At 39.9% G+C, this 24,300-nt stretch overlaps 1 protein-coding gene across 1 annotated transcript; it reads left to right on the top strand.

The window, feature by feature from the left end:
- Positions 1-8,468: 8,468 nt before the first annotated feature.
- Positions 8,469-23,233, top strand: kcna10a (potassium voltage-gated channel, shaker-related subfamily, member 10a). Its single transcript, XM_085782121.1, has 2 exons — positions 8,469-8,768; positions 19,455-23,233. The coding sequence occupies exon 2, from the start codon at positions 19,632-19,634 to the stop codon at positions 21,375-21,377; it is 1,746 nt and encodes a 581-aa protein (XP_085638247.1). The 5' UTR covers positions 8,469-8,768; positions 19,455-19,631; the 3' UTR covers positions 21,378-23,233.
- Positions 23,234-24,300: the final 1,067 nt, after the last annotated feature.

Here is a 24,300-nt window from a genome sequence, read left to right as displayed (position 1 = left end):
ATTTCAAATGAACAAATACCAACAAGTTCAGTGACCAACTAATATAAATCTGAGATTTGGTACCAGCAATGTCATCTACTCTAAGCTTGCATATGATATCAAGAAGTTTATTTGCAATATATGAAATTGATTGATCTGACCCAATCAAACAGATTAAGTCGTAAATGATCTTTTTTTTAAATCACGTCACACAGTCTCTCCCATATGTTTCTCCCATTCAATACATCAAAATGAGTAAACTTTGCCTGCCTATGGAACAAGCAAGATTTTACTGTGGTTAAATTTTGCTAGTTCTATTATCAGGTCACCAAAGATCAAAGAGTGTGCTGCCACCTGTGATATTGTATCTTGACTTAGATTAATTTTGTCTCAGAACTTTTTTTATGTAATTTCAAGAGTCATTCCATTGTTGCATTTTGCCCACATAATACAGGACATTCAGTATATGTCCTCTATTAGCTTTTTATCAGACAGATGCTATTCTGCTATTGTAGAGCTGCATGTCTTTGAAGTATTCGCTGTAGCATGCATTAGTATGGATAATACTTAAAAGGCAAATTTACTTCAGTATATTCCTATATTTCTGGAGATGAGGCGCTATGTGCAATATGTGAAAGACAAGTGTCTTGGTTAACAACTGTGAGTGATGCTTTGCATATGCATCATTTTTTTTCCATTTGCTATTGGAAATATTGTTAAATCCAGGTGAAGTCCTTAAAGCAAGGGAGAGGGAGAGGAGGAAAAAGAGAAAGATGTGTGTCCATGAGAAGATTTGTTAACTTTCTCTAATGTAAAGAGGACTGAAGGGGGAAAGAGGGAAGGCTTGATAGGTTTAGAAGATGCCAAGGAGACCTAAGAGTCCAAAACAGGGATTGGTACAGTAAACAGTTCAGTAATTAACCAATGTGCCGCTCCCCTCCCCTCATCTCTCATGTCTTTTTAGACTATCGTGAGTCACAACACAGTAACTGTGTCTCACAGTGAAATCACAACAACAGCCACTATCTGCTGCCAGCCCGGTGAATGTCGAGAGATCCAGACAGTTGGTCAGTCAGACTTTTTGCTCAACCAAGTGTAACATAATGCTCGGAGGGACTGTCAGAGTGCCCCTATCTCTGACATACAGCACAATCATGCTCAGTGTGTAGTGTTGTCTGTGCATGTGTGTGTGAGAGAGTGAGAGAAAGAGAGAGAGAGACAAAGACAGATAGAGAGCTTTCAGATGCAAGCTGAGCGTGTAGCTTTTAGAGACAATATGGTAGCAGTTATCTAAAAACACTGCTTTTCTTGACTGCAGACCAGAACGACTGTGGTGCTCTGTATATTTCATTCCATCTTAGCACACTGTTTACAGACTGTATATACTGAACATATATGTATGCAGTATATAATAGAGAGAAAACCGAAAGGAACGCCGCCACACTTAGTCAAGATGAGATCTACAAACACGTGCTGACTTATGAGATAAGCCACAGCATCAGAGAGGGCTGATACTAGGCATTGAAGAGAGGAAAGGATGAGAGGGAAAATATGATCATGAAAGTAACAGATAAACACTGCCCACACCCTGTGCTTTTTACTCTGATGTATACTTGTATTTCTCTACACTGTACTGGAACACCTATGTGACTTTCTGTGACCTATAAGCTACGTCTGGACTGCCGTCTTTTCCACTCTTGTTACCAAGCACACAATTGAAGTGACACCCTCTGTCAAGACAGAGACACTCCTGGATAAACCAACAAGACGTCACATCAGGATCTGAACCAAGGAAAACACAGCTTTGCTCTTCTTCTTCTTCTTCTTCTTCTTCACAACACAGACAAAAGGACACTTAACACACGCGAGACATACAGCCAGTGTACACACATGTACACACACACTGCCTGTGAATATATACTTTGTGCTGACATCTGGCGTCGAGACAGATGCACAGCTGTGGTTTCATTACAACTTCAAGGACACAAAGTGACTGGACTTAAAACCCACTGCTGGTGGTGAAAACACGTAGCCATGTAAACAATGTATCTACAGTTACAGCTGCTTTCAATGATGTCTTAAAATGCCTAAAGCTTTAGCTTTAAAACGAGCTTCTGCCATTTACTGATTCCTGTGTAGCAGGGAATCAAAGTGTATGCTTGTCGAACTAATCCAAGAAACTAAAGTTGTACAGTAGGTGAATTATCTCTTAGGTTTAGTATGTTCCAGAGACGGAAGTACATTTTAAAAAAAATCAAAGAGGAAATATAGTTTCTATGAGAACCTTATTTTATTTTTTTTTGTTCGTTTTCACTATGTTCTTGAATTGAAATTGCTGAGGCTTGACTGAAGTGCAGGCACAGACTTTACTCAAATAGAGTCTGTAATCTTAATACATATTTATCCACAGACAACAACAACAACAACAGCTCCCACTTACTCTACTTGCCTCTTCCTTCTTCAGCTATTTGTCAGTCAGAAATATGTTTTAATGCGCTTCAGATAATCCTCAGCTCCTTCACTGTATTATGTTCTCATGGTGGATTCTGCTCAGCTATCTGTAGAAAACCTGTTTGTTTTTTTACCATTGTGAAGAAAAGACTAATCCGCGATGCAAACGGTCCATTGAGGAGGAAATGTGGATCTGAATGCTTGCCATGCCTTTCACAAGGACATATGAAGAATATAACCTGATCAGTAGAGAACATCTAGAAAGAGATACTTTCATCACTCAAAAGAATTGTAAATTATAAAACTATTATGAATAATAATAGTGCTCTGATTATATCAATAATAACACCTTTACAATAACCTCAAGCTCCTGTGTCTCTCATGTTATGTAATGTGTTTCATAAATGTTTCAAGACATATCGAAAGGAAACTTATACACTACTTTATTTGTCCAGGGAAAAAACAATGTCCAAAAGATCCAACTCTCCTTTAGTTTAAAAAGTGTGAGAAAGAAAATCTAGAAGTTTCAAAAAATGTACACTACTGTATATATTTCCATATCCTTTACACAATGGTATATTTTAATTGGCTATTGACCCTCAGCTCTTCAATTGTTTTCCCCTTAAGTCAATCTCATGCGCTCTGTGGTTTACTAAGAAAGCAAAGTGGTCTATTTATAACACCCAGCGAGGAGAACGTGTGGCAGAGAGAATGAAGAAGACAGAGGACAGCACAATGCTCTTGACTCCTGGTTCAACATGGAGTGAGACAAGTACAAACACTCGGTATCAGTGCCGTTTAGTTGGGTCCAACACTGCCACCGGTAGCTGGAAATGTTTGTCTCTCCTCTCTCTGTTTTTCCTCCCTGACCTCATCACAGCGGTTCTCGCTTTCCCTCTCTACTATTTGCCCCTCTCACATTTCATTTCCCACACAAACCCTTCCAGCAACTCTAAGCACCAAAGTAATGCACAGTGGGTGATCTGATTCTTCTCCCAGACATATATTAGCAGGAGCATAGTGCTCCCTCTGGCCATCTCAGTTGACCGGGTTCCGGTATTCCTGCTAAGAACAGAAACTCGGCAGCCATCCAGATAACTGATGGGTATTGATCCACTGATTGCAGTTTGATTAGCTATGTATTAAACATGAGCTTGAATCAAGCCAACCAGACAGACAATATCCCAACAATATCTTACATTTGTGGTTCAGCCCATCTTATAATGTGCAGGAGGTTGTTCTCCTGACGTGTGCTTTTATTTTGTAGGCAATATTTATTAAATTATTTAAAAGCGGTCAGAAGAAAATAATGAAATTCATGTATTACCTGTAAGTTTTCCAATTAGTTTCTCTGCTAAGGCCTGTCATTCTGATGGACACAAGTGCACTTGTGTTTGAATGTCGTATATGGCAATACCCAGTGGACTAACTGAATAGCTCACACGCTGTGAACATTTGCCCACTGCAGCATGGGCTGATTTATAACCTAATACACAGCCCACTTAATGGCCTGTCATTCTGAACTTTCTTTATAGCATAGCAGGTTCCACAGGGGAAACCTGTGTAAGTACTGTGTGCACATCTGAACATGTATGTGTCTGTGTGTGGAGGAGGGGTAGCCCTTTCTTCATCACTTCTGTCCCAACAGTGGAAGCCCCCCTATATTTACCTCCTCTATTTATAGCTGTAGGTTTCCTTTCTGTTTATAGGGATTGTCTGCTTCCCACTGTAAATAGCTTAACAGCCAGTGGATTATATTTTACAGTATATTGTTACTCTAAAATGGATCACCAGGACTTTTTGTTGCACATAGACAAAAAATTAACATCAAGTTATTGTTTTTTGTTTGTTTTCTGTTTTTTTGAAGAGTAGAACCTGGAGCGAAAGAAAACACTATTTTCGAAATGGTTAAAAATAAATGACAGATCTAGGAACAATGTTTTTGCTGAAACAGTGGGTGAATAATAGAAGGGGTGGAGTGGGAGCAGGGTCAGATTTAGAAGAGATGAGGAGGCGGGTGTATTTGTAAAGAATGCCACTGGGGAGCTCCGGCCTGTCAATGTGTTTAATGAGCTGAATTGATTTACGGGTTTGGCCTACATTCTCTCGACTGCCCTCCATCATATAGCTTTACTTACAGCCCAACACTGCACTACAAGGGTCTCACATATTGTCTTACCTCCAAATATGCATTTAGCTGTTATCGGTGTATAACAAGGTGATATTTATCATTTGAAATTAAGCTATTAAAAAAAATGATGTTCACAAAAATGTTAATTAGATTAGTTTTTGTTTTTAGATGCTATAGTTAAGATATTATAAATAGTGTTTCAAACATTCTTTATTTCATATAATTTCTACAGTATAAATAATCATTTTATAGGTTCACATGGCATATGCGAGAGGGAGGCATCCCATAAACATAATGTATTTTAGTCATGCTGTTTCTTCACTGCACTCCGTCTGTCTTTATGTCAGCCATAGCAACACAATTAGACAGTGAAGCAAAACAAACAATGCACGGAGGAAGATGTGGAGAGCATTAACAAGGTGATCTACATACAGTAGTCGACAATGCATGACAAAATAAAGGAGTAAAGGAGTACACACACGATGAGCCCCATGCTCTTTTTAGCATAAACACTACTGCATAATAAGAGGCAACCTGCACTGCTGAAAGTGCAGAGACTCAGATACACTTCGCACTTGACAACCACAGTGACAACCACTGTGCAGACTGCATGAAAAAATCCTTTCTGGTAGCCTACCTACCACTGTGTGTAAGTGTATGGAGGACAAACTATAATACCCCCCTCTCAGCTGAAGGGCATCAATTTAAACAGTGAGCATGAAGATAGTAAAAGGATAAAGGTTTAGCATTCCTGCAAAACTCAACGTGCATGTGGACTGACAAACAGCATGACATCTTTGAATCCAGGTGCTGCAAAAGTGAAACTGAGCACAAGCAGCGGACCTGTATCAGACAAACAACATCAGGATGTTTTTTGTTTTGTTTTTGAACTCAATACCATTAAGAGATTGTGAACTGAGTTAAAGGGACTCATTAAAGGTTGTCCAGCAGGTTTCTATTAGAGGTTTTGTCATCAGTAAATAACTGAGTCACTGTCAACCTTCCTTCATTGATTCCCTATCAGTTACCACATGTGCCACCTAGTGCCCACGAGGAGGTATAACTATGTCTAGAAAAACTGAACTGGAATCATTTCCTGGCTCTGTTTTTGTGGTATTGTGTGCAGCATGCTTTGAACTTTTGATTCTGTTTCTGTCTCATAAGAGTCCAAATTAACCAGATTATTGTGTCTTTATTCAGTTAAGTATTGATGTAAATCAACTAGAACTCCAACTAGAAAAAAGCTTGTCTTACATGACAGACAAATACTTTTATCTTTCTGTGAGGAGGGTTTACCAAAAGTGAAGTTATTAGATGTTGTAGTTGCAAAAGAAATAAATCAAAACACTTCACATCACTGCCAAAAAACTCACTTACTAGTTGCCACAATGTGTGAGTGTGGGGCTAAGTATAATAAGAGTCCCCCCAGAAAGGACACAGGCGAATGATACCCACTTCCTCTCCCCCTCTCTGTACCCCCACCCACTCATTGCTCACAGGCCCCCAAAATGATATCATGGGGCTTAAAATATCCCACCCAGATAAATAATTCATAACCTCAGAAACTATATTCTACAATCCCCATGGTCTCTGGTTTTCTCTCCTGTTTCTCCCTTGTTCTTTGGTCCCTGCTGCGATCGTTACATTTTCTGCAGGTGTTTGTGTTAATCTGACATTCATTCATTCATTCATTCATTCATTCATTCATTCATTTGTCTTTCCTGCGGGTTCAAGTTTGCCTGTTATCAGTGATCTTTGTGACTGCTTCTACTTTATATGAGAAGAACGCTGTAAATCACACATTTTCAGATGTGTTGCAGGTCCTCTGGACAAAACACATACAATAATTGGCTCTATTCTTTTGTTATACCTCTTGGTGTATTGATCTAATGGGTGGTGACTGGAGAGCATTAGCCATCAATGGTTACTTAGGCCTGATGGGGCATTTATTTTCCCATTTAGTTTCCTAAACCAAAACCATATCTAACAGATATACCCCCCTGCCCGCCCACCCGCTCTCCATTTTTGTCTTCATAGTTGCCTAGACCTGCTCTATTTGGCCTGTTTAGCGACTCTATTACAGGAAAGCAGAGCTGACACAGATTGATGGCAGCACAACTTTGGGAGGAAGCAGAAAAACAGAGACGTGTGAGTGACTGATAGAAGAGCAGGAGATCAGGCCTGTTGAGACATGCAGCAGTAGCCTAAGATTCTTGGAAGAAGACAGCACTGCTCATAAATATGGATTGGGATGGTGTAAACACACATAAACAAACAGAAATATCCAGACTGTGTTGCTAGTATAAAGTAGAACAAGCAGTGAGATGCACGGCCAGGAGTATGTCTGGTTAACTGTAAAGTGCCTAATAACTTGAAAAGGTAAGGGGTGAAGCTCCTTTAATGTGATAATGTATTCATGTCATTAAAACTTGACTGTATGGTGAGTCTCACAGAAAAGAGTTGTTCTCAGCTGAGAAAGGAAGATATACATCTGTTCAGCTGGAAACACATGGAGCCCAACTATTGAAGCAGCCAGAAGAGAAATGGGATTTATTTTTCAATAGTATCAGTGGAAAATTAGAATTAGAATCAGCCTGTGTTTGTTGGAATTGGTATACTTTTTCCTTCCCTGACTGCCTGCCCAGTAATGACATAATACTAAACACAGCAGCAATCAGTCAGACAGACAAAATCCAACCTGCCCAAAAGCTACTGACTGAGAGCTCGTGCCTAGAAGGAAAAGTTGTAGTGTGCCAAAGTGCAGTGTCACTTGTGGCCTGCAGAGGGAAACCTCTCCACACTTTGCAGCGACTCCCTGTGTGAAATCAGTGCTGATCCGAGCTCAAGGAGCCAGACGGCAACATCTCCTGCCCAGTCTGGGGCTGAGCACAGGTCCAGGGGGTTAACATGTGGAAAGGGCCAGACAGAGCTGATGGGAGGATAAATGGACACAAGCAATACAGTGAATCAATCTTATTCAACCTCGAGGAGTTTACTATCTGACATCATGGCTTATTTGAAACACAATACATTTAAAGTACTTACAAATATGCACTAAAGTGGTGCAGGACTATAAGGAGTGCACAATTATAAAGTATTACAGAATAGGTTTACGTTTTTAAATCCCATCTTATAAACAAAACTCACATGCCCTATATGCACCCAGAAAGAGTTTTAGATCACTACAATCATTCCTCCCATTTACTGTATACTGCCCCCCTCAAGTGAACATGGGGGATTAAATCAATCCTATCAAGAACATCTAGTGGGTTTCTTCAAAACAGCCTTTGTCGATTCTATACATCAAAGTGCATTTACAGGTTTTGGAGAGTACCGTGTACAGTATAAAATCATACACTCATAGAAAGAACAAAATATAGAATAGATAGTAACTTCAGAAGATAAACTTGAATCGTCAGACTGTTGAAGCTCCATTAAACTTTAGATTTTAAAAGAGTTAAAAGTGTGGATATTGACATTTATGTCCTGGTATTAAATTTTAGCCACCTGACATTTTAACCAATTTTAACCCAATAATAACCATCTAATGCCAGCTGTGTGGCTTGTAGGTCCATCATGGACAGGAGGAACAAAATAAAAAAAAGCCACAAATAGCAGTGGGTGTCCATGGCGGCTATGCAAGTGTTGTTTTAAGACAGACTTTGAACCTTTCTTTTAAGGACATCTTGCTATAACAAACACCCCGTCAGCATTGTGATTACAAGGAGGAAAGTTACCATGGCTGGTGGTGGTTAAGAGAGCATTGGGCAGCCTGGCAGAGGGAAACAACCCTTTTTTTAATCTCCTTAGCTTCTCTCTCCCTCTCTCTCTCTCTCCCTCCCTCTCTCGCCCTCTCCCCCTCTCTCCATCTCTCCCTCCCTCCCTCTCTCTCTCTTCCCCTCGAGATAAAGAGACACAGCATTGGTTTCAGGACGAAGAAAAACAGGGATTTTGCAAACGGGGAATTGGCCAAATTAAACGTAATCATGCTGCTGTTATATCACTCTCACATCTGGCCCCAGGTTGATTGGCCGGGTCACGTCCGCATTGCCTGCTGTCAGTGCGATCAGCCCGGGGGTGACAGGAAGCGCGTGGTCGCTGTGGTCAGTCGAGCCCGTGCGCACTAACCATGCCTCCGGCCGGGCCCGGAGCGCCAAACTTTCACTAACACCGCCCGGACGCTTTTAGGATCGTCAAGGTACAGAAGGTAAGCGCTTTCTTCTTCTCTATAAGACTGTGCGACAGGTTGAGTCGCTACGATCTTTTTTCTTTCTTTCTTTCTTTTTAAATCATGTTTTTAACTGTAAAAAGAAAAATCGAACAATTGTGCAAACGCAATTGGCAGATGGTCTACATGACTTCTTCTATTAAGTCAAGTTAAATTATTTCATTATGTGGACAAGCTCTAATATTAGGCTGTAAAGTTGTTGAGGGAAAAAAAAAATCCAACATTTCTTAGTGGGGTATTTGTTGTGTGTGTGTGACTGCTTAAATCCCTGCTGGTACTTAGTCTACTAACCTGTACCTGACTCTTAACAGAGCATCCTGTCCTGTGGTGCATTAGTTTCCCTTTTCCATCCCAGTTATTTTCAAAGCTGTTTGGGACAGAGTAAATCCAGCACAGGCCTGGTATTATGAATTCTAACAGGTATAAAACAGCACAATTTATATGTAAGATTTTGATCCATCTGCAAAGTAACTGCAGCTTTTGTAAAACTCATATGAAGTGAAAAGAAGAATATATGTATAATATGTATGGTTGAATCCCTCGATTGTAAACACTGCCAGGGGTGACATGACTCTGTAGAAAGTGTTACCGCTCCCTGACCAATAAAAAACACTGAAATATACAGTAGATACTCCATAATTCACTGCTGCATTTTGTGTTCACCTGTTGCTTTCACATCATCCTTTACCCTGAATAGAGATTCATTGAATATTTCATTCACTCCCACATTTTCCCAGAACCCCTCAAAATTCCACAAACTCGCCATCCTCCGCCCACCTGTCACAACACAAACACACACACCCATTTTGTGGTCTATTAACAACTTGTATAACGCACAAGGTGGAGCTACAATAATTACAACAATAAGAAAATAATTTTCTCGGTGGGGACACAGGGTGGAATGTAAAATATATTTAACTTACTTATTACGTTTCTTCTGTTGTGATGATAACCAGAGCCATATTCTATCTTACTGTATCACTTAATATCACAAAGTTACATTTCCAGTTTGTACAGGCGGCTACATGCTGTCTATTCGTAGAATTACAGGTTACTGAGCCTGTCCAAGTTAGTGAGCCAATACTGAGTCTTACAGTATGTGTCATGATTATTTTAGAAGCAGATGTGGAGATTCACTAAATATGCATAGTGTATTTTGGCATCTGTGTGTGTTTGTGTGCGTATGTATTGTGCATGCGTATGCGTTACTTGTTTGTATGCCACCTGAGATTAGTGATATGTAACAGAGGAGTCGGACCAGATGGCCATATTTTTCCCGTCTGGATCTGGCACACAAAAAAGGGCTTCTAAAAAAATAACGTGATATTTCTGTAAATGAGACAGGCTTAATCCCCACTGTGGAAGAGGAGTGCCAGGGTGGGATTGGGGAGAGTGGGTGGCACAGGAGGGTGACCTAGGTCTGCAGTGGGAGGGATGAGAGTCCGTGGTTTGTGTGTGTGTGTGTTTCTTTGCTTTTGAGGTAAAACATAATTACATTCAACCTTGTGGCTACACATCATGAGCACATAATCTGTTATTATGCGACGAAATGTAATAGTAAAAAGTCTGCCACAAGATATTAAGTAACATGGAGAGATGTTGTTTGGTATCACACAAAGTTCAAAGGTTTAGAGTTTAACAAGTATGGACAAGGACCTTTGATTGCAAGTAATTTCATCTCTAAGGCAAAATTCTCATAATGGGGACAGATAATTGTATCATGTTCAGTTGTTTGTGTTTTAAGATTTAAGAAAATCAATATCTTGTTAGGCCAATTACTGAATGACAAAGTGACTTACAGGACATGAAAATACATTTTCTCAATTTTTCTACCAACTAAGGAACGTTTGGGGACTGTTATCTGTTCCTCCTTTTATCTTTGACAGAAAGCAGCAATGCTGCAATACCCCATCATAATTAATCAAAATTTTAATATGATGAGATTAGGTTTCCATCACTGTTTGCTGTCAATCAAATTGCATTAGAAACCACACCCACACAACGCCAATGACTCAGATTAGCTGACTTTTAAAATGTATTGTTGATAAGCTTTAAATGTGTGCCTGTCTTTATTGTGGAAAAATTAGTTACATTTAACAATAATAACAACAATAATTTAACAATAATTTAACAGATGCTTTTGGCCAAAGTGACTTACAAGTGATAGACATCAGGTTCAGGGCAAAAGGAAGGACTTGTATGATGCCCTGTTTGCCGTATGTTAATGGTTGACCTATATGCAATCAACTGGGCGTTTTGCCTTTGCATTTAGAAGTGGGCAAACCACTTCTACATTTGTATTACTCTAAAAGCAAAAACAAAGGCAGTTGACTTTCTGATTCCCTCCAGCAGCATTTTTATTTACTCTGGTAAGCCTCCAGTTTATCAGTATCTCTGTACTGTGTACTGTGCCATGTGCTGCTTTTAGATGCTCTGCAGGAAGTTTTTAATTTATTAGGAGGTGAATTTGGCTGTACTTTGCTCGAGATGTTTGTGTGTGTGTGTGTGTGTGTGTGTGTGTGTGTGTGTGTGTGTGTGTGTGTGTGTGTGTGTGTGTGTGTGTGTGTGTGTGTGTGTGTGTGTGTGTGTGTGTGTGTGTGTGTGTGTGTGTGTGTGTGCGCATGTGTGTGCATGTGTGTGTTGTCAAAAGGCCAAGGGAGGATTTTGGTCCCAGCTGCTGTGCACTGGGACTTGGCCTGGAGCCTGCAGACACACCCATGTCAGCATCAGCAGCATACATCTTCACAGACACTGTGCACAGAGACAACAAACCTGCTCCAGACAGAAGATTTAGATGTTGTGTAAATGTTTTGTCACAATATCAGCTGGGTCTAATTTAGCTTCACATGTGCCATCCAAATGCACATGTGAATCCAACTCCTGCAGTCCGTTATGTTGAATATATTTGATCACTTTGGGCATAGCAGGGCTGTGGGTAATAATCAGGCTACAGTTTCTCGGAGAATAATCTTCTTTAATCAGTGCCAACGCACCAAGACACACAACACAAGACAGCCACCTCCCCTCTCTTCCCAGCAATAGTGTTTGGAAATTGACCTGAGGCAAAGGGCTATAAATGGGCATGTTAAATGTTTGGCTTCTTCTATTACGGGAACACAATTATAAATGACAGTACTGATGAAATTTAGTTTTCCAGCTGTCCCAAATAAGAATGTGGAAGTGTTCCAACTAAAAATATTCTGAACCACATTGTATTTCAAAACTCAACAACAAAAAAGCATAAGCAATAAAGGCAGACCATAGTGTAATAAGTATAGTATAAGGTTACAAAGACATATTGTTATCACAAAAGTGATACACACACACACACACACACACACACACACACACACACACAAACCATAAAATCATACACCAATCAGCCACAACAGGTGAAGGTTTTATTGATGAGGCTTACTGGTATCTGTGGTCTGATTGAGAGATACTTCTGAACCATTAGTAATCTGATTTGAAATGTATTTTGTAGTTTCAGTTATTCTCCACAGCTTGACTAAATCCAAAAAAAACATAGACCTGTTTTAATGTTATGGCTGACGGGTGTCCATACCTCACACTGAAACACAGCAAGGGCTCATTTTGCCTCTATTTTCAGCTCCGTTAATGAGAAGCAGCATTTGGCTGTGGTTATGAAAACTGCATTACCATGATTTAAAAGGTCAAGAGAGAGGGATAACGTTATCATATTCTAAAAATCTGTTATTCGGATAATAGTAGTTTAATTATTAAAAATATATTCTGAATTGCCAACTGTAATACTATCTGGTAATGTTCATGAGCGGCTTGTTTAGACTGACTAGAAATGAGTGTGTGTACAGTAGGTTTATTTAGCTGTGTCTTCTGTTGTGTTTCTTATAAGAACTATGTATGTTCATATACAAAGTCTGTTTAATGGAAAGATTTCATATGACTGCAGAATAAAACATTTTAAAAAAACATTCAGAAAGTGCAGCACAAGGTTGTGAAAGTGACATTTTCAACCACAGGTGCAACAAGAATTATTTTCATTGTTTATTAATTAATCTATTAATTTAACCAATTTATTCTATAATTAATAATTGATTAAGTATTAGAATACATGTTCTAATGTCTCACGACCCAACTGTGTTCAACCACATAATTTTACTTGGCCAACAAGCCTAAATATATTTAGTTCACACTGATAAAAGAAAAGAACCAAACGCTCACATTACAGAAGCTTCATGATTAGCATTTAAATAGAAAATGTTTAAAGAATCAATATTTCTTTGACCAAAAGATTCATTGATCAACTGATCAGTGCAGCTCTAAGTGGGTTTAGTTCCTTAACTTCAACTGCTTTGAATATTTCTAAGTTTCCACACATGGATTCTGCCACTGTAAGAAGTTAAAAAATATCCTTTTGCTTGTACATCTGTTTGTTTTGATATAATTTGTATTTTGATAGAAACACTATGCACGGGCCAGTGCATAGTGTTTGTTGTGTAGAGCACGTTACCACTTATGTTCAATCCTTAGAGTGGCCTGGGTTTGGGTCTGCCTTCTGCTGCGTGTCCTCCCCTCTCCCACTGTGCCTATCCAATTAAGAAAAAAAAACATATGTGACTCAAGAAGCACTATATTTCTGTGTGTGCATGTGTGTGTGTGTTGCTTTTTATGTTTGTAGTGTGCATATCTGTGATGGCTCGCTAGTATCTGTGTTGATCTGACGGAAGAGATCCCTCGGCTTATGGCACTGAGCTGCCCAGTCTGCATTAATCTGCTTAATAGGGTCAAAACTAGGTCCAAAAATACCAGCTCTACCAACCCATGCCCCCACACAGCCAGAGACCCCCAATATCACCTCAACCAGCACCACTGCCACATTACAGGATCATAACAAAGGGTTCACAAGGTCAACCACACTGTATCTACTGCATCAGCTCTAACACAAAATGAGAAGTTGACTGTAATGCCCACATACTTGTGTGAGCGCACTTAACAGACACGCCATCTGGCACACTGCAGATTTATTCTTGTGATAATGAATTATATTCAGCAAAGTATGCTGGAATTTAGACTTCAGTTTGTGATGAGGAAAGTGAAATGTTGTTTGAAGAACATTTCAGGTTAGCTGACTCATTTATAAGCAGGAGGCATGGACAACAAAACTGCAGCAGCTTCAGGTTAATTGGCATAACAGTATGTGTAGCTTCATGTTCTGTTATTACGGAGAAGTATCGGTTCATCAACTACATGATGATGTACATTAGATACTGTATGTAAGGATTAATAAAATGGAAATGAGAGTATATATATATTTTTTTTTTACATTTCCAGGAGTCTGGTTCAGATAATGTGACAAAAGCTGCCCTGCAGCCCATTTAGATTAAAATGTTTAATATTCACCAGGATCAGCTCCAAGCAAGAGATCACTTAAAACTTTAATGACACTTCAAGCCTGAGTGGAATTATAGGACACACCCAAACTCACAAAGACAAAAACTGAGAAAAAGCTGAATTATAAACCTTTGCACTAAAGTCAGAGCTGACGACTTGGCTGTAATATTCTTTACTTGTGTCAAGCTTGACCTCTGTATTTTTAAAAAACCTTCAGCCCTTAAAAGATCTGAAGTCAGCAGTTTCAGTCCTTGCCAGTCAACAAACAAAATCAACACAATGTGTTGTCACTTTCTAGACTATGTATCACTGTGATTTACGTATGCTGGATGTGCCTAACGCATGTTGAGGCAGTGCTAGTAGTGGTGCATTGGTTTAGATAGTAATACAATGTTTTCATGTTTCAAGTTAAATATTTGACATCTGCATGCATCTCGAGCAAAGAACAGGCTTGTAGTTAAGCTCGATCTCTCTGGAACATCTGTTCATGTTTACACACATGCGCTAAAGTCACAGGGGTTAGCTTACTAAAATGTACAGTTGCTCAGGACAGCATATAATACCAGATTTCTGATGCAGATTCCCAGGTTGTCTCACACATGCAGTTATTTTTCATCCGCAGAGTGCCTCTCTGTGCCAGTGCTTTCCTGTGTTTGTATATACCATGACATGTAGAAAGACTTCTCATTTCTGCCACCATGACTCTCTGTGTATAAATAGCATGGCAAGAATAGAGCACCATGGGTTGGCATGGGCCCCATATGACACCTCTGTTTTACGCTGTCCTACCACGAGTCAAGGTCACACAGCCTCCTCAGAAGCATTTCATCCTCACGGCTGATCTGCACAGCTGCTAGTGTCTTTTTCAATATGAATGCATTATGCAATGTGATAAAAACATTTTAAATATCTGTTTATTATTTAGTCCATTTAATTTTTGTCACTCGTTACAGTTTTAAGCCTTTTTAACCCTCAAATGAACTCTATGATGACTAATGTGTTAACCCATCCTAATCCTTGGCTATACAGAGGCTTTTTTAAAAACTATGTCATTAATTACATGGAAATGAGTCTTAAAATCCAGGATGAAGACAATTTTATTTAAATGGTAAAATGCATATCAGTTTTAATCTGTGTTGTGTTTTGGTGTTTGACCACCTATCTATTACAACTGCAACCCAGATAAATAAAGATTAATTTTTGCATTAGCAATAGTAGAAGTATATTTGCTGTTGTCTGTTAACATACATTATGTTGATATACAGTGCTGTTTGTTTGTCTGTAGTAACGAGGGCTGTGATAATTGATTTGAAAAACACATGACAGGTTGTCATGATGACACTACAGAGGCTGATGCCTACTTCATATTCTTGCTTGGATACTTTTAATTCACAAATCAAATTGCGGGGCATAAAACAGGATTTAATCCCTCTCACATTACACAAACATTAATGTAAATAGAAGAAGACATGTTGACTAAACATTTGTTGACAAGACTCTTCACAGTAGCTGTTCACACATACTCATGAATTTATGAGAGTGGAGTGGCAACCTCTTTACATGCCTGTGTGTATAAATATGTTTTACAGTGTGAGGACAGGGAGGTATGGTCGGGTATGTCAGAGTGTCACTCTCTGGAATCTGACATCAGATCATTTATAATCTCTGAGGTTGCCAAAGGATACCTGCTCCCTAACCCTAACTCAAATTTCATCTTCTCTGCTCTAATGCTGGAAGATGTTAGACAGTAATTTAGACCAGACAGCATTAAAAATGCATGTTCTCAAGGTGTTCAGCTTAGACAGAGCTTAGAGTTAAAGAGTTAAAGGAGGTGATGATATAGCAGCTCAGTGGAGTTTGAAGTTGTAAACGTGAAAAGCTGTGCAGGGTAAGAAAGGAAGCTTTGACTCTCATCATTATTTCTTTCTCTACCATGTTGGACATGTTAAATTAGTTGTTAAACATCAATTATTTAGTCTGATACTGTAAGTAAATCAGGTATGGATACAGGCTCTGTGTGTGTGTGTGTGTGTGTGTGTGTGTGTGTGTGTGTGTGTGTGTGTGTGTCTACAGGGTGATTGAGTCAAGCACAGAGATCAGAGGATCACACACCGTTCCAGTCGAGAAGGCCTTGAACACATCACCCATATTTCTTTAAAAGGGACTGCGAGGAGTTTCCCATGAGCCACTGCCAAGCGGGGAGTTGTGGGTTCTACAAGTGAAGACCACTTCCGCGTTCAAAAAACTGCAGTTCCCCGGCGGCCTCAGGGGGCTGGGACTGGAAGTGAGCAAGTCTCCATTGACCCCCGTGTTAAAAAAGTCGACTTTACAGCTTAAAAAAAACATATTTACAGCCTGGTTCATTTTATTTTTTTGGTCTCTACCAATAGTTTCCACCTCTGTGAACACTGTGGGGGGGTGAATTGTTTTGTACCACAACCGTTTTAGTGTTGTTTAGTACATAAATGGGGGGTGGTTACATTGAGTGACAGGTTCACAGACAGTTACCGGCCGTTAATTGGTTCAGTGGGCGGGTTCTCGGCCGGCAAACCGCCGCACCTCTCCAAATATGGAAAGTAGACTCCCACTAAAATCCAAGATGGCGCAGTTCAAATGCCCGTAGTAGGAGCACAAAACAGACTACCCCAAACCAATGGGTGACGTCTCAGGTGCTACGTCCATTCTTTTTACAGTCTATGGCCTCAGCGCGTACGGTGAAATTCTTGGACCGGTGTTAAGACAGACGAAAGCGAAAGCATTTGCCAAGAATGTTTTCATTAATCAAGAACGAAAGTTGGAGGTTCGAAAACAATCAGACACCGTCGTAGTTCCAACCATAAACGATGCCAACTAGCGAACCGGCGGTGTTATTGACCTACCGGGCAGCGCCCGCGAAACCTAAACTGGGAAATGCTGGGCGAGTCAACCACTAAATAATAATATCAAAATAACTATAAAGACAAAGCGATATATTCATCGAAAATTGACCCATTAACAAGTGTGGGTAATGTAGATTCATCCACATTACTGTAATATGAGACTCTTTTATAACCAAAAGCAAACTCCCCTGGGTCTCTTTAAGACAGCTTATGGTAGACCTGTCCTGACACACACACACGCGCACACACGTATAAGAAATTGACCATTTTTAGAATCAAACCTTTCCACTGTTTACCACCCTGTATTTGGGTTAAATATGGATGCCTGTTTGTGCGTGTGTGTGTGCACGTGGCCTTTGCCACAGCTCTGGTTTCTACTCCGGCATAAGGTTACCCAGTCTGTGATAGATCAGTCATTCTGATCCTGAAAGCTGCAGTGACAGAGCTTGTAGTGGACTCTTTTTGTTTTTGCTTTTTACAGCATGTTGTACACACATGGTCTGTCCGTTTTGTTGATTCAGGTAAGGTGTGTGTTGCTGTTTATAGCTCCATCTTTGAGCCTGTCTGAGTAGTTTATACTGTAGTTCCTACCCAGTTTGTTCCTTTAACAGGAAGGATGCAGAGAGGATGTTTGATTGTTGCTGAAATTAAATTTCTATGCCAGAAACAACACCTCATTTTAGATTTCACTCTAAATTTCACTCTAAAGTAGAGTAAATCTGGGGACCATTGCAATTTAAGGTAATAGCTGAATCAGTGCAACCATCTTGATCTGTTTTAGAAACCATTTGTCTTTTTTTGGGAGTCAGACTAGTCGTATGTCTTTAAATTACTTTCAAAGACAGACATGTAAGAGTCAGTAGTTCTTTGTTACATTTAAGCAAAATCAAATAATGATGGCTTATTGGAGTATTGAAAAAACATTAGGATTGGTCAAGCAGAGCAATATCAGTGACTAATTCACAGGTATTGATCTGTTTTTGTGAGCAGAGTGGCTTCTATTTTAAGATCATCAGAAAGTTCTGGTTGCTCACAAGGTCAGATGACATCATTTCATTCATGTGGTTCGGAGAGAAGTGAGGGGTTTGATTTGATTGATTATTTCATATTTTCTACTACACTAAAGCTGGCCTTGTAGCTGTCTAATTGGTTTTTGTGTGCAGCTTCTTCAGAGTAGACATATTTACCAGTTATAAATTAACCTTTCTGTGTGCAGTCAATCACAGCTTTTGTTTCCCTTACCCTCTCATCATCATCTGTTTCTTTCCCCTGTTCCTTGTCAGAGTTGCTCTCTCATCATCCTGTCTGTCCATCCACCCACCTATCAACTCCCATGCCCTTTCCCTGTCACTTTCCTTCTTCTGCAGTCTGCGACTGCCCTCGTCCCACCCAGTGACCCCCACCCACATCCGTCTTCCCAACAATTTTCATGTCATCCCCCTTATTCACTCAGCCAACCCCTATATCTCTCTCTCTTTTCCTCTCCCTCCCTCTTTCTCCCTCTGTGTCTCTCCCAGTAGGATTGGTATCACTGGCATTGGTTTTAGGTGGTGACTCATCTCTGGAGTCGTTAATTAAACATCTGCAGGCGTCACCAATTGGCCACATACATGCAAACAAGAATAGTATAAGCACAATGTGGGCACACACACACAGACAGAGAGGGGGGGGGGGGTAACACTATTTGATGTTAACTTTATACTGATTAAAGGTTTTGCAAATTTATAATGCAAATCTCGAGGCTGGAGGAAATTAAGGGGTGCACCACTGTTTGTATGTGAGGTTTGGGGGAAGTTAGGGCCATGCTACCACAGCACAGTCAGTTAATTAATTATGCATTAATGTATGCACATCTCTATGGTGTCCTTTCCTCATAAAGTGTGCAGTGTAGTCAGTACAGGGTGTAATACTGTATGGGTGAGAAAGAGGCCAATGAATGTGAAGTGATATTCAGTGTATGATAAATTATTAGTTAAAGGTGCATTTATGCCCAAGAGTAAACACAGTTATCTAAACAGTCATTTAACAAAGAAGCCTTCCATTAGCTATACTTAGCTATACATTCATATGCTTAGCAGCTTCTTTTTTTTTGTTTGTTCTTGTTTTGTTTGTGCTTTAAAATAACACTGTTCAAAGAACCTACTTCTACGTTTTTCAAATAATCTCCTACCATTGACACTGTCTTCCCATACTACAGTTATTTTAACCTCTTCCCCCTCTTTCTGCCCTCATTTCTGTTTCTCCTTTTGTCACTCATCTTTCTGTTGCTGTTGGTATCCACAGGGAGAGTATCTAAGAAACAAGGAGTCATGATAGAACTTGTGCTTTCAGACGTCATAATCCTGTCACCTGATGACAATTAACACAATTACCCCTGCCTCTCCTTTCCTCTCTGTCTTTCACTCTACAGGTGTCCAAGGGGAAAAGAACAGAGGGGGCTGTCAGTTTTTCCTGTCACTGAAAGTACTGCCGGAGGCTGACACTCTGCTGCCAAATCCAGTGACTGAGCTTCCAGTCTGTCCATCTGTGTGTTTCTGACTTGTCTTATCCTGGGGTCCCAAGGCTTTGCACTGGCTGGACTGCAGCCATGGAGGTGGCCCTGGTAGACTTTGAGAGTCTGGATGACCTTGACGTCAGCCTTGGGGATGAGGTGGACACGTATGCCGATGAGACCACAGCTCTCACGGTGGACCTGCCCCTCGAGCACAACAGCCCCGGCAGCAACTACGTTCTGCCAGCCCGTCAAACTGCCTCTTCGCCTTCCCACCTTAGTCCTGTGCCCTCTTGTATCTGGGAATCTACATCATCGTCACCCATTCCACAGACACAGACACTAGGAGTACCCCAGTCTCCAACCATGCCAACTCCAACCAGACAGGGAAGAAGTAGCTGTGCCAGCATGATCTCCAACTGGAAATTGCTCCTGAGCAGTGAGGGCACGAAGGAGAGTGAAACAATCTTCAGTCGGCTTGCTAAGGAATGTTGCGAGGATCTGTTCGTTGATAAACGAGGGTTGGATGATGGAGATCAGAAAGTCATCATCAACATTGCCGGCCTGCGATTTGAGACACAGCTCAAAACACTGGACCAGTTTCCTGACACTCTGCTAGGAGACCCTTTGAAGAGGATGGACTACTTTGATCCAATGAGGAACGAATACTTCTTTGATCGAAACCGACCAAGCTTTGATGGGATCTTGTATTACTACCAGTCAGGGGGTAAGGTTAGAAGACCTGCTAATGTTCCCCTTGATGTGTTTGCAGATGAAATTGTGTTCTATGAGCTTGGAACTGAGGCCATGGAGCAATTCAGAGAAGATGAAGGGTTCATAAAGGATGTTGAGATCCCACTACCAACTAATGATATGTATAGGCAATTCTGGCTGCTGTTTGAATACCCAGAGAGTTCTAATGCAGCCCGGGGTGTAGCACTGGTGTCAGTTTTTGTTATTGTCATATCCATCATTATTTTCTGCATGGAAACTCTTCCAGAATTCAGAGATGACTCTGACCCAGTCGTGCCCACACCTGTACAATCATTCAACCAAACCAGTGGTTACTCTTCTGTGGCTCCACCAAATGCAAAGCCCACAACTTTCTCTGACCCCTTCTTCATCATTGAGACTGCCTGCATTGCTTGGTTCTTCTTTGAGCTGTGTGTGCGATTTTTGGTCTGTCCTAGCAAAAAGGAATTTTTCCACAATCTCATGAACATCATTGACATTATATCCATCATCCCATATTTTGTTACTGTGGTTACAGAATTGGTCACAACACCAGAAGAGAGTTCAGGACAGAACATGTCTTTGGCCATTCTCCGTATCATCCGCCTTGTAAGAGTGTTTCGTATTTTCAAACTCTCACGCCACTCGAAGGGGCTGCAGATCCTAGGTCAGACTCTGAAGGCCAGTATGCGTGAGCTTGGCTTGCTTATCTTCTTCCTGTTCATTGGAGTCATCCTCTTCTCCAGTGCTATCTACTTTGCTGAAGTAGACGAACCTAACACACAGTTTGTCAGCATCCCTGATGGCTTCTGGTGGGCTGTGGTTACCATGACCACTGTAGGCTATGGGGACATGTGTCCCATTACCATGGGGGGCAAGATGGTGGGCACCTTGTGTGCCATCGCAGGTGTACTGACCATTGCTTTGCCTGTTCCTGTTATTGTTTCCAACTTTAACTACTTCTACCATAGAGAGACAGAAGCAGAGGATAAGTTGCCCTTGGCAGATGCTCTTGAGGAAGCCATGAAGGCTGAAACAAGTAACAAACAAGGTAGCACCACCTCACTCAATATAGCTAATGGCATCTGGCAGAGTAACAAAATGATATAACTGGAGATGGACACAATTAAGGAGAACTTTGCCACAAAGCAGAAGAAGGAAGGGGATATAAAGGAAAAAAACATTCTGATTTTCTTCAAATGGTCAAAAATGGTTTTTGTTTGTACCTACTGATACTAAATGTGTTTTATAATGATATACAGGACATACCATACTTACCTCTTTAGTGTCTACTATGGAAATGACATGTTCAAAATAAGAGACAAGCAGAAGAATTAACTATAGTTGTGTTCAGGATTTTATGTTCCAAGGTCGTATTCCTTCTTTTAGTTGGATAGAATCAGAACAAACCAACATTCTCGTAATGCAGCACTATATGTACTTTTAAAGTTTTTATAATTTTGGTCCTATTTTCATTGGCCATTAATCCCAATGCTTATGATATTTTGCACATAAACTTGTTACTATTACTAGTGAGATTTTGGGCACAAGGAGGGGGGAGAGGGAGAAACTTAGACTTAGATAAATGACACAAGCCAAAATGTTTATGATTTATTATGTGATAACTTCACTGAAGGGCCAATTCTAGGTTCTGCTCCTGGAAAAACAAACAAATCTTGTTATGGAAAGGCGAGTCACCCATCATGTGTTCACAATCCTAACCCATGCAATACTGAAGGTAATGTTTATACTGAACAATACATTTTGCCTTTATCTCTCGTCTTCAAAACAGTTGAGGGGAATGTTCTGTGGTGCCCAGCAGATGCTGCTGCCATCTGTATTTGATTTGTGCAAAAATAATAAGTGACAAGGATAATGGCCAATTCTACATAAAAATTAGACTAAGATTGTTGAAAAGACAAAAAACTACCAAAACACTACCAAAAAGTTTTGTCTAAATGTTAACTTGTGTAAATGTTTGTAGATTACAGCCCTGCAGTATTTATCAATTCCAAAATATATTGCAATCCTATTATATCTATCCATTATCTCTGATAAGTAACATGGTTAAGAATCCTAACAGTAGTCCAACTGAGTCCACACTATATTATAATGGAGTGCCTTAAATTATGTATTTGTGATAATGTTGAATTCGCTATACATAATCTGACTGCAACACATATGTTCATCATGGATAAATGGTCCGTATTTTTAATTTCAGCGTGGTTGAACATGTAGAAAACAGCAACTTTCTCCATTCTAGTATTTGTTTGTGTGTTTGAGTTATTTTCTAAAATGTTGTCAAACAAAGAAATGCATTCTGACCATAGCTAAATGTTGTATTGCAGATTCTATGCTTCAAAATTTGGATGTCATGCTATATAACCATCACCATTATTCCTTAGTGGACATTTTAATGAGGAAGTAAAACTTTCAATTATACCATTATCGGAAAATCCTTTTAAAAAAAACACACACATACAGGGAAAGGGAGCAAGAAGAAGCCAAAGATAATTTCTTAATTCAGGGGATAAAAAGGGAACTGTTGCAGAGCCAGGGGATATTAGACCAAAATGTCCCATGATCTGTCTTATTTTGCTGGAAGGACAACAAATTGTGTTGTAACAGTGCAATGTGAGTATTTCTTTCATAAGAATATTCTGATTGCAACAAAAATCTTGGAAAGTAAGTCAATATTCTTGGAATACAATATGATCTCAAACTAAAGCTTCAAATGAATATTAAAGGCATCTATATGTATTTTCTGTGTTTGACAACCAGCTTAAAAAGGGACTGTGGTAATAATAGTGTTTATAGAGCATGTCAGTTTTTATGATACAATCAGCTGGCCTGTGTCATTGTCGCTACAGCAAATGAGAATTTCATACACCAAGACCATTACACTGTATGTGGATGTATGATGACATTTCAGTATGTGGGTGCAATATATTCTAAGATTTTAAATCATGTCTTCTTCTCATGTTTTGTGTGCTCTGGTGCGTTTCTAGGTTGTGTGTTTGTGTGTGCATGTAGGAGACATACAGGGTGAGATAGAAAGAAGGAGTTTGACTTGTTGTACTTTCTCCTTATCACCATCGGTGTTCCCCTTCAGGGAAGAAAATATCCCACATGTTATATAAGATTTCATCATTACTTTCAGTAACCTGTCTCTGCTTTCACTGTAATGTTAGTGCCACACACACATACACACATATACACACAAAGATAGAGGTCACAAGGCAAGTGCTGCAACTGAATCACTGGAAGCCTTCCAGACAACAACAGGATGCCAGAGTCTGGTTGACATGGAGTAGTCTGTGAGCTATTAATGCTGCCTACCATCACTTGATACCCTTCTCTCTGGGCTCACCTCAACACCTTGTCTCAGGCCAGGAAGGCTCCAGAAAGCATAAATTCATTAAATACTTGAAAGGATAAACTGTGTAGGAATCCTCCATGATACTGTTAGAAAAATGTTAAAGATCTTACACTCACCAACGGGATCCTAAAATATGCATTTGTTCCCATTCAAGGGTGATGCAATGTGAAACAACAACAGACACTTTATGGTGTAAGAAGTGAGTCTAATTTCTTCATACCAATTAACGAGGAGGGGAAAAAAGGGGGCTTGCATATTCATATGAGGTAGCTGGTGGGCAAAGTAGAAGACACTGACTGTATGTTTCTGTCACAATGTTCAGTGACTACAGCAGTAATATGGGTACTGCTACTTATATGCCATACACAACAATTAGGTAAGGAGAATAGTGTTGCAAAAACATTCATATGGTTCATTTTTATGTGTTGGTTATAATAATAATTCAACTTACTAACCATTTTTGGATATTAATGTCTTGATGCTACTTCATGATGAAAAAATGACTCTAAATCATGAGCAAATTAATATGGCACATAACTGATTAAAACTGCATAGATACGTTTCTGGATGTAATTAGAATAAATTATCATGCAGAAATCATATTTTAAAAGCCAAGCAATTATATGTATAATTATTTCTTCAGCATATTGTTTC

This window comes from Trachurus japonicus, chromosome 7 (genome assembly GCF_045865225.1).
Source record: "Trachurus japonicus isolate A0001 chromosome 7, Traja_1.0".
Classification (NCBI taxonomy): domain Eukaryota; kingdom Metazoa; phylum Chordata; class Actinopteri; order Carangiformes; family Carangidae; genus Trachurus; species Trachurus japonicus.
The sequence above is the reverse complement of the archived record's forward strand: the minus strand, read 5'-3'. Positions and strand labels throughout refer to the sequence as shown.

What these genes read in the sequence shown, in the direction of transcription:
- kcna10a (XM_085782121.1), top strand. Translation starts at nt 19,632, where the DNA reads ATGGAGGTGGCCCTGGTAGACTTTGAGAGTCTGGATGACCTTGACGTC.